The sequence below is a fragment of the Protomyctophum parallelum genome (genome assembly GCF_964188405.1).
Source record: "Protomyctophum parallelum genome assembly, chromosome: 19".
Taxonomy (NCBI): Eukaryota; Metazoa; Chordata; class Actinopteri; order Myctophiformes; family Myctophidae; genus Protomyctophum; species Protomyctophum parallelum.
This window is the reverse complement of record NC_139717.1, coordinates 41,133,804-41,145,258: the sequence shown is the minus strand read 5'-3', so window position 1 is coordinate 41,145,258 and position 11,455 is coordinate 41,133,804. Positions and strand designations below refer to the sequence as shown.

The following is an 11,455-nucleotide window of genomic DNA, read 5'->3' as shown; positions in this document are numbered from 1 at the left end:
CATCCCATGTCTTATACTGTTTCTCAAACGATGGCGAGCCTTAACCTTTATCCCTAAACTATTTTTTCCATATTTTACTATATTGAAAAATACTAGCTGATCTACATCCATACATTATGGCTATTATTGGCTATTTGAACTATTTTAATAATAGTAATAATAGTACTATATATATAGTAAAAATGGCAAATATGTGCAAGATATAGCACATGATGACATGATTATATGGGCACATTAACATTTCCTAATAATGATGACTCATTCAGGCAAGCTGGTACAGTGGTACACCCTTCTTGAGATTCTAATTAACTGCCTTTTCTGTGGAATTTCTTAACCTCCGACTTCCCAGTAATTCTGATAACATTGACACACTTCCATGGAACAGTGCACAGACGTTTAATGCACTGTTCTGTTCTGTGGAAGAAAATACTTTGCTACATTACTAAATGCATGGTCAGGGACCACATGCAATACCTCCACGGACCACCAGTGGTCCACGGACCACCTGTTGAAAACCCCTCTAGTCTACTGTAGTGTACACCACGCTGGTTGGCACTACCAACTCTTCATCACATGGATCTCCATATACGGAGCGGAAACAATAACGACTGAATCTCCATAATAGAGCTGACCACATCTACGTCTGACATCACTTATTCCATATAGGGACAGGGTCATCACCTGGATCTCCTTATATGGAGCTGAAACCTACTGACATCATCAACAACTGGATGTCCATATATCACTCTGACATCATCAAGATAACCTGAATAGTAAAGAAGAAGCCCTCTCCTATTATATTCCAATCAATGCACTCAGGAATCGAATCTCCAACCATCTCAACTACCCAGAATCAGAAAATCTGACCCCCCCCCCCCCCCCCCCCCCCCCAGTCAAAAAAACACTTTGTTTGAAATAGACACTCATGCTTTCCAAGGTGTGGTTTGGGCTGGGAGGAGGAGTAGGACTAAGCCAGTGCATTAGACAAGAAATGTGGATATGCGTGGTGTTTGTGGTGTAAAGCTAATATATTGATTCCAAAACGACAGTTTAATGAATGACATCACATGTGGACTTATTTTTCCTTGTAGTACACAGGGTTCCCCAATTAATTTTCCTCAAGGGCCATATTTTGACTAGCGTACCAGGCTGGGGGCCGAGTCTGCACGCGCGAGGTCGAGGTCTTGCCCTGAAAATTCATTTTCAGCTGGGCAAGACCCCATTTGAAAAGGATGCCCAGTTTGACATGCATAGGCTACGGACCCCCATTTAATGCCATTTATATCTGGGACCCTTAAAAAAAAAAAAAAAAATGACTTTTTTTTTTTGGAAATTATTTCATGGGCCACAAGGGGGCGCTCTGTGGGCCGCAAATGGCCCGCGGGCCGCCTATTGGGGTACCCCAGTACAGTCTCAAAGCATTTTGAACAATATTCTCACTTGAAACTAGCCAATCACAGATAAGACCGTGGCCGTCCCTGTGGGCAATGGGATGAATTGTACTATCTGCGATCAACTAGTCGTCCTGCAACGCTAAGGAAGCGCTGGGAAATAATAAGCTAACACGTGTGAATTACTTTTCTAATCCGTATCGTTTCATTTTGTTGTATGCAGTGCCTCGTAGTCGTTAAAAGCAGCACTATACAGTGTGCTAGCTGACGGTAGCGTGTTGTTAACGTAACTGACAACTACAGTCCATAGATCTTATTATGGCGGACGATGAGAGCCAGTACAGAATGAAAGAGGGAGACTATGTTGTGTTGAAACGTGGAGACATCTTCAAAGCTGTCCAGATTCAGATTCAGCCAAAGAAGTGAGTTTTCATCAACCTTCTTATAGATTATGTGTTTCAAAAAATGTCAAGTCATGGCTTTTTCTTTTTTAATATCTTCATAATTGTACTATATAGTATGATATCCATGACTAGCCCTGGTCCAGTGCTTAGACTCGCTGTAAGCACTGGGCCAGTCCAGGGCTAATCCATCACCATCAGTGGTGTCATTTTTTTACTGGTAGTACCACGGAACGTCACGTGCACGCGCGTGCATGTGCGCATCGCGGCATGCACACAGAACAGCTGCATAGCCTAGCGCCCTAGCCTATTGTTAAATAGTGTATGAGTTTCAGACTCAGACACACAAACAAAACACAAAAGTAGACTTAAAATGGTCAGACAGACATCTTTACTGCAAGTTTGGTTTTGACAGCAAAGTTTTGACAGCCGTTCCGTTCCGTCCCTGTGCGTGGCTGCGTGCACGTCAAAAAAGTACTGGTACCACGTGGTACTGCGTTCTACGAGCATGACACCACTGATCACCATCATGAGATGATGTCATGTTGTCTGTTCTACAATTAAGATTCGATACATCAACACCAGAGGGAGTTCAACAAACCATGTGCAACCCAGATTCGGCACAAACAATTAAGGGACTAAATACATTTCGCTCCTATGCCACGAAAATGTGGAACGCCCTACCAACAGTCATTAAGACATGCTAATCCCTTGACTCCTTCAAAACCGCTCTCAAAGGGCACTTGCCACCTACGGACGGTTTCAATTCAAAACTGCCCCCCCGGAAAATCTGAATCCCCCAACCACCCCTTTTTCCCCCTCACTGTATATGTTTCTTTTACCTTTTTATCTCCTATGATGATTTCCTGTTTTTGGCCATATAGTAGTGTTACTAGTGTATATTTGTACGTCTCTAAATGTTATGATGAATTGAACATGGTGGACCCTATTGTAAACAAGTGTAATGCTTTATGGCGTCGTCTTGTATTGAGTTGTGCTTAAAAATGTACTGTAATTCTCAAACTGTTAATACATTCTTCAATCAATCAGTCATATAGATTTTACCTTCTTGTTTTCCAGGAAAGTGAACTTTGAGAAGCAGTGGTTCTTCCTGGATAATGCCGTGGGAGAGTTCTACAGCACAACGTTTGAGATCGCTGGGGGCAATCTACAACCACAGAAACCCAAGGATACAGAGAGCTCCACGGGTATTGAATTAAATGTCATATCATATGATAACATAACACCACCACTGCATGTACAAACTACAAGCCGTTTTAATATAATCCCCACATGTCAGTGCAGCATTACAGCTGTGCCTCACTACCGTGTAGAGAACTTCTCACCATCTGCACTTTAGTGATTGACTGGGCATCATTCATTTACTTGATTACTGACTGAACTAAAGACATTTTTCAATTGATCAAAGGCTGTTCTTCACGATGGAAATGCCATGGAGAACAGTTTAATCATTTTGATAGTTTTTATAAGTGAGTAACGAAATGTTAAGGCATATATATTAGCCTGGAATGCAAGTTTAAGCCCAGAGTCACTAAAGCCAGATTTACTTGGTTCCACACCAATATCACCGAAAATAGCCAATCTACAGTGTGTTGTGAGCTTGTAGATTTGCTCTTTGGTGCAAAACACACCTCACTCACACTTTACATCAAGCCCCTGTGTATATATAATTTCAGTTACATTTTGTTGGCGCAAATCAGTTTGGGACAAAACAAATTTGTAAAAAAAGAAACAAATCTGTTTCTCTGTAGATGCAAAAGAGGCCGGCACGGACAATCGAAACATTGTGGATGATGGGAAATCCCAGAAACTCACCCGGGATGACATTGAAACGCTCAAAGAGCAAGGTCTGAAGGGACAGGTACATGCCAACGCTTGCATTGGGATATTGATTCACGCTTTGTGAGCTTAGATCGGTTATTTGAAAATATTAAAAACTAATTAAAAGTGTTAAATATAAATATAGTAATCATTGCTATAGTGTGATTGTTCAGTAACATGGTCTCCCTGTCCCGTCACCTCTTTGGTGACCCACCTGAAACAGGTTCTGTTTAATTAATAAATAGCTGGAGAGACCCAGAGACCACTGTTGGTGAACAAACACTCTAGCAGTGATTACCATCAGCTTGAACTTTTTAACCAAAAAAAACAAAACATGTTTTGTTTTTAACAGAAAATATCACATTGCAGCTCCTTTTTAAGCGTTCTACCTAAGAGAGAAAATCCATATCATGAATTGTATGTGAGTTCACATGGTACAGTACCCTGAAGGTCCTACAATGTTATCTATGTATATTCTCTACAGGAAATCATCCAGCAGCTCATAGATAACAGCACAACGTTCAGGGACAAGACAGAGTTTGCACAGAACAAATACATTAACAAGAAAAAGAAGAAGTAAGTCATTGCTTTTGATGTTTGTTTATAGATTTTAATGTTGGTGGCCCTGACTTAACAAAATCTGTTCTTGTGCTTAATTATTTTGTTCAAGTGGTTCAAAGTGGGTGTGTCAATGGGGATAATTGCCTTAAGTTGGGAGTCGGGACATCACAGACATCACAGATTTTCTACTTAACTGGCAAAATGCACTTATTCATCACACAACTGGATTTGCAGTTGTAAAACATCACTTTCTCTGGGAACAAATAAATGACATTCAGCATCTTGCAGTCGATGCATCAATTCACACAATCAATCTCACAGTGTGTTTATGCTTATTCCTGTGTTGTGTTCCTGAAGGTATGAGAATAACGTCACAATAGTAAAACCTTCCTGTCGTATCCTGGCCATGATGTACCATGGCAGAGAACCAGGGAAGATATGGTGAGTCGGCGCATGGATTTACAACATCAAAGTGTATGTGAACAACTAAACATTGCTCTGCTGAAAGGAAATGCCATAACTGTGTGTGTATGTATGTCCGTCCTTCAGTCACATGCGGTATGACACCTTAGCCCAGATGTTGACCCTAGGGAACATACACGCTGGCAGCAAAGTCCTGGTGTACGAGACATGCGCTGGTCTGGTGCTCGGAGCTGTTATGGAGAGAATGGGAGGTATGCTATTCGGCATAAATGATGCCTGCAGTCAATGGTACTCGATTGCTATACTTGAATACATATTTGAGTTGTAAATTTGGACTATTTAAAATTTTCAGTACCGTTACATTCTTTTTTAAAGATTTATTTTTGGGCTTTTTATTAAGTTTAGAGTTGAAACGGGGAGAGAGAGATGGGGAGTGACACGCATCCTCCTATTTAAACGTTTGCTATTTGAAAATGGCACATCTAAAGCTCATGCAAGCTTGTATATCTGCTATATTCCAAAGATGTTTATACATTTTTGACATAACTTTCTGATAACATTCTGCATAATGAGTACTTTTACTTTAGGTAGTTGTGCCAATACTTTTGTAAAAGTATATTTGGTAAACAGATGGTCTTTTAACAATGAAGTGAGTTTAGAATTCCTCTTCTAAACTTCGATCAGCTGCTCAGTTGAGCAGCCACACTGCATCGAATATATTTCTAACTCCAGCTCTCGTCTCGTTCCCATCCAGGCTACGGTTCAGTGATCCAAATGCATCCAGGCGGAGGCCCGCTTCTAGCGGGTATGAAGAGTTTTGGCTTCCCCGCTCACTTCCACGACATGCTGCATGAGTTTCCCATCTGCCATGTCAATGCTCTGCTGGCAGGCACCTTGGACACTGCTGCCAAGGACACGAGTAATGGTGGGGCATTTTTCTTTTTATTAGCGGCCTCTTCCTAAAATGAGATGGAACAAAGGGAGAGATGAAACGTATTCAAGAAAAAGCTTACCGCTTGTCCTGCTATGACACCTGAATTTCACCACGGAGATGAATAAAGTCCTATTTAACAAGATGGGGATGAGCATGAGGAAAAACACTTGTTTATCCCCGAGGCGTGATTGGTTTGTTACAGAAGCCGGTTGCATAATAAAACTGGTAGACCAGAAATGAAGAACTGCTATTCATTATGTCATTCCACTGCAGATGGCGGCCAGGCGATCAGAGAGGAACCGAACCAGCCTGTTCCAGAACCACAGGGCAGTCCAGTGGAGCAGAAAATGGAGACAAACTCTAGTGCTGACCCAGCACGGGACCAGGAGAGTGAGGAATGGGAAAAACGCAAGGAAATCAAAGTATGTCATGGCCATTTGTGTCCATCCAACGCACAACAACAAATCTTGAAAAATACGGGCCAATAAATTTGCTGTGCACCTTCATGCTTCTCAGAGGATGGTGCCTATTGATTTTGGTGATGCACTGGCCTTTCCGCTAGTGCCACCCTTTGGTCAACGTTTTGGCAGCGCATCCTCTAGTCTAGGGGGTAACAACAGGGATTGATGTAAGCATAGATTTGTAGGCATAGATGTAGGTTTTACTTTAATTTGAGTTCAGTTGTGTTGCACCTCTTAATTTACCTCTTAATTTTGAGCATTGCTTTACAAATCGGTGATTAAAACCATAACCGGTCATTAATTTAGATTCATGTACGTACACCATCATGGATTGGCCAGTGTTACTCTCTTGAGACTAATCATTAGCATTCTTTTTTTCTTTCCTTGTGACATAAAACTAGCAAAGACCTATTGCATGTTAAAAGCTTGTATATCTAAAGAATGCATTCATTGCCGTCTCACGCGCAAACGCACCCCAACACACCCCCTTTAAAAAGAGAGAGGCCACAGAATACTGGTGCACACACAACACTACACTTGATGAGTTAGCTTGGTTGTGCCAAACACATTAACACTTTCTATTTGCAAATGGAAGTAATCAGCCACAACCAGTAGGCCCCAGGCCTTTGACAGAAGCTCCCTGATAGGTTTACTGAACACTGGTTTCTTCAACCCTCTGTAGCTCCTCACTGGGGGGGGGGGGGGGAGGGGGGGGTGATATTATAATAATTTTGTCGCCACTCCTCGGGGTGTTTTTTGTCACTGTTTATTTGCACGTGTGGAATTTGTACTCTGCATTTTCCAATCCTGTAACTAACAGCCATTAGTAAGGTGCTCAGGGAGCAGTTATGGCTTAAGTGTCTTGCTCAGAAACACTTCGATGTATCCAGCTATTGGCTATTGCCACCCAAAGGTAATTCCTGAGGATTGAACAGACAAGAACACACACACACACACACACACACACACACACACACACACACGGCTACAGCTTTAACATTTACATTGTGTTTCAAAAGGACTAATAGATAGTAATATCTATAATAATTTAATCCAAGTTAAAGTCTTTATTTTTTCCTGATACAACAGACATTGATCCTGATGTGTAAACAGTTGTTGCATGAGTAACAATAACGCAGCATGTTTATGGTCTATTGTAAAACATTGAACATATGACTATGAATTGGAAATTCAATCTGTGTTTTCAAATTGCCTTATGTTACAGATCGAACATCACGCCTGCTGACCTAGGAAGACTGTAAACCTAGAGAGTGAGAATCAGAAAACACAATCTTTGACTGATGAAACCATGTTTTGTTCTGGTTTGAACTTGCAGGCCCAGGAAAAGAGGGTGAGGATGGAGGAGAGGAGGAAGAAGCTAGCATCTGTTGCTGCTCTGTTGGAGGGGAGGAACGCAGACGGGTCAGTTAACATTTCTGCCACATTTTCATAACGTTCCCTTGAATCTCTTCCCCATTCCCCTCTTTCACCAACAGTATATTTCTTCTGTTCCTTTATCACCTCGCCTTACTCTGCTTCTCTTTATCCTCTTGTATAATTAACTTTCAACTGGGCTCTGGATGCATCACGGCACTAGCTAAAATGGATGTGTCGTGATTAAGGCAATTTCTCGGTTATCCTCTTTCATCATGGTCACGATGAAACCTCGTGCAATCATCCGAAATTCAGCGTGGTCATGATGAAGTCTCTGCTATCATCCAAACTTTATAGGCACAATGATTAGAGCCTGCATGGCTGAAATGTCCTTGCAAGGTGAATTGTGCACTTCAATACAAAGTATAAAGTGATAAATAATAATAAAAACTATCCCAGGACTAAAGTTGACAAATGGTACTGCCTGAAGGTTATAAGCACAATTTCACCCCTAACCTTTTTAGGATTGCCTCTTAGCAGTAGACTTTTCTTTTTTTTTTTTTTTTTTCTAATTTTTTATCCCACGATTTTGTAACCCAGTTTTCTTTTCACCCAGTGCCAATTATCTAATGTAATCCTGGGCGCTACACTTCCTCTGCCAACCTGGGGGGGGCAGCGGACTGACCTCATGCCTCCTTCTATGCATGAGGAGTCCAAGCCCGCTTCTTTTCACCTGACAGAGGGGAATTTCCCCGGCCGGACGTAGCACGTGGAAGGGACACGTTTTTCCGACCAGTTCCTTTCCCCTCCATCAGGCGCCCCGGCTGGCCAGGAGGAGGTAGTTTAGAGACCAGGATTACTGCATGTTTTTGTGAGGGTATCTACCCTAGGGGACACAGGGAGAACATGCAAACTCCACACAGAAAGGCCCTATCGCCAACCCCCGCCTCGGGTATGGGCACTGATGACGCGGAGGAGGGAACACGCCGCCAGTGCCCACAGTGTCCCCAGCGGGAATCAAACCCAGGACCTTCTAGCTGTGAGGCGACAGCACTACCAACTGTGCCACCGTGCCACTTAGACTTTTCTTTTAATGATTTTTTTTGTGGCTTTCGCCTTTATTTTATATTTTTTATGGAGGGAAATGGGGAGAGAGATGGGGGGGGGGGGGGGGGGTGGTGACATGCAGTAAAGGCCGTCGGGATCGGGAGTTGGCACTCTGCCAGACTGGATTACCAGCCATGGTGCCTGGACCGCTGAGCCACGGCCCAGGCATTCGCAGTAGACATTTGCGCTCACGAGTCACGACCCAGCTGCGAAACCTGGGTAGGACACATGAATCGATTAAATTCAAAGGAGCTTTATTGGCATGATAAAACTGCCGAAGAAAGTAAGCAAGCAAAATATAATAAAAACGGTTGAAAATGGGTAAAGTATCATGCAGTTGGAAGGGGTGCAGCATCGTGTAAAAAGAGCTAGTACAGTATGTCACATTGCATCCTTAGTCGCTATGAGAGTGAGGTCTAGCCAACGCCAAGTCGGGATTCCTGGATTCCTGCCCTCCACAATTTCCCATCCAACATCAGGTTCTTGAGCTCTGCAGTGTTGTCGTGCCGGAGAAAGACTACATAGGTGGTACGCTTCTTTCCCCTCCTGGCTTTGCCCTGGGTTGGCTGCATTGCATCCTTATCCACATGTTATACAGGGTATAAACTAAGCATTTTTTTTAAATAGGATCAGCCTTTTGCAGTCACTTTGGGACAAGTAGCAGCATTATATCTCAGGACTATTTAAATAGTATACTAAAATAAGCCTCTTATTTAAGATGTGTTTTTAAAGGTAGCAGCTCTGTTTACATGTGCAGTAGGTCTAGCGGCCTACTTGAATCATATCTCAAGACTATTTAAATAGTATACTAAAATAAGTGTCATATTTAAGATGTGTTTAAAGGTAGCAGCTCTGTTTACATGTGCAGTAGGTCTAGCGGCCTACTTTAATCACTGGTAAGCTAACCTAAGTTATTGCTTAGTTGCCAATGCTTTTCTAACAAGGAATTGCTTTAGAATCAATTTTTGTTTTGTTTGACAGTTCATGTATCCCTCCTGTCCTTCTAGGTTGATCATCGCCAGTCGGTTCCACCCGAGTTCAGTTCTTCTGAAACTAATCAAGTTCCTCGCTCCCTCCAGGCCATTTGTGGTTTACTGCCAATACAAAGAGGTAAGATCATAAGTGAGACTTAATTTATCCCTATTGTCCGTTTCAGTAGCTTTAATTTATCCCTATTGTCCGTTTCATTAGCTTTAAGTACCACAATAGAAATACTGCATATATCAGCACAAATAGACAATAACATTCCACATCGTGTGTTTGTATTGTCTCATACTCTTCGTAGATAGTGGAATGTAGTAAAACTCCAGAAATACTGTGGACACCTGACACACAATGAAGCTTATTAGTTTTCTTCCAGATTAATCTCTTGTTGCTCGTTGCCATTACACAGTGTCGTCTCTGACTCTTCATTGCTGAGAATTCCACAGGGAAAGCTCCTTATTACTTTTTCTGCTTGTGTGGACTGTCCTGCCACTGCACATGAGTTATAATGCCAATCACTACCACAGACTTATTTCTTCTGTTGTGCTTGTGTTCCTGCCTAGGCTCACATACACTAGAACCCCTTTCCCTTTGATCCTCCTCTCCCTGCATTTGTTTCCCTTTTTTGATTTATAGTTTCATAGCTGTTATTTGTGTTTGTTTTTGATGACTTACCTACTTTGTAATGTATTGCTTCTCTGCAGGTCAGTTGAAGCGACTAGATTTCTAGGAGGATTGTCTACCTCTTTTATATTGTGTGTGCTTTTCCCCCGCAGCCTCTCATCGAGTGTTACACAAAACTCAAGGACCAAGGAGGCACTGCCGCTCTCAAGCTCACAGATTCCTGGCTGAGACATTACCAGGTGATTGTTTCTGTTCTTTAAACTGTACTCCGCGGTCTGCTCATGTTCCCTCTCTTGTTCTTTAAACTGTACTCCATCCACTCATGTTCCCTCTCTTGTCCGTTTTCACTCAAAGTGTTCCACATTCTGTCCTAACCGACCTGATGGTTGTATTTCTGGCGTCTCCCCAGGTGTTGGAGAACAGAACTCATCCCGTGTTGCAGATGAGCGGTGGAGGAGGCTACGTTCTCTCGGGCACAACCGTCGCCACAGAGCCCGAGGGCCCACAGAAGGCAGAGGAACCGGCGCCCAAGAGACTCAAATTGACAGAGACCGAGGGATAAACAAAGAGAACGCAACTCCCAGATATGAGTGACATAAGGGAGCGTTTCCACTAGTAGCCCAGAGCGAACGGCGCCCTGCAGGATAGAGCCTCGGCCTTTCAGCTGAACTGATTTGACATTTCTGGAACGGTGGCTGGGGGTGGACTATGTGTCCAGTTAGCGTTCATCAGAATTGCCCTGCCGTCCCTGTCTTGTATTCTCAGATCAGTGCAGATGAAGGCCTGGGGGTGGGGGTGAAACGCACTGTATGCCTGTGTGAATTATCAGAGGACTCTTGTTTGTGTTGCGTAAGGAGCCGTTGAAACGCGTTGCGACCTTCTGTTGGTTGCTTTAAGTTGTAAACAAAAGGTTTAGTTTGGGGGGGGTTGAATCCTCCCATCTTTTAGGTTTTAGGTTTATTTTTTATTTTTAAGCAGATAAGTGCCATGTGGAATAAATGGGTCTGAAAATTAACTGATGCATCTTTACATGTCTTTTACAGAATGCACAGAATAAAATGCACACTCTGTGTAATGAGCTCAGTTATGAGAGGCAGTGAAAAGAAGAAGAAGAAAAAAATACACTGTATTCGTTTGGTCCCAGAATATAATTTCTCTTTATTTGAACGCAGATTGAGCAAACGTTTAGAAACACAATTAAACTGCAATTTGGGCTTAGCACAATTTGAATATATATTTTATTCTCTGAACAAATTAGCAAAGCTCATTTCATAGCATTTCTTAATTACAGATAATGTATAAACATAAACCATTCCCATGCTGATTTCAGGACATCAAAACACAAGATGAATA

At 42.4% G+C, this 11,455-nt stretch overlaps 1 protein-coding gene across 1 annotated transcript; it reads left to right on the top strand.

Annotated features, from left to right (window-relative positions):
- Nucleotides 1-1,519: 1,519 nt before the first annotated feature.
- On the top strand, nt 1,520-11,117 carry trmt6 (tRNA methyltransferase 6 non-catalytic subunit). The gene is made up of 12 exons (XM_083791109.1): nt 1,520-1,813; nt 2,873-3,000; nt 3,565-3,674; nt 4,119-4,210; nt 4,553-4,636; nt 4,745-4,869; nt 5,373-5,543; nt 5,826-5,974; nt 7,350-7,435; nt 9,502-9,604; nt 10,255-10,341; nt 10,512-11,117. Exons 1-12 carry the CDS (start codon nt 1,710-1,712, stop codon nt 10,662-10,664), a joined length of 1,392 nt encoding a protein of 463 aa, XP_083647235.1. The 5' UTR covers nt 1,520-1,709; the 3' UTR covers nt 10,665-11,117.
- Nucleotides 11,118-11,455: the final 338 nt, after the last annotated feature.

Bases quoted from the DNA above. Each gene is read 5' to 3' on its own strand.
- trmt6 (XM_083791109.1), top strand. From the start codon at position 1,710: ATGGCGGACGATGAGAGCCAGTACAGAATGAAAGAGGGAGACTATGTT. The intron at 1,814-2,872 runs GTGAGTTTTCAT...CTTGTTTTCCAG, and splicing joins ATTCAGATTCAGCCAAAGAA to GAAAGTGAACTTTGAGAAGC. The intron at 3,001-3,564 runs GTATTGAATTAA...GTTTCTCTGTAG, and splicing joins GGATACAGAGAGCTCCACGG to ATGCAAAAGAGGCCGGCACG.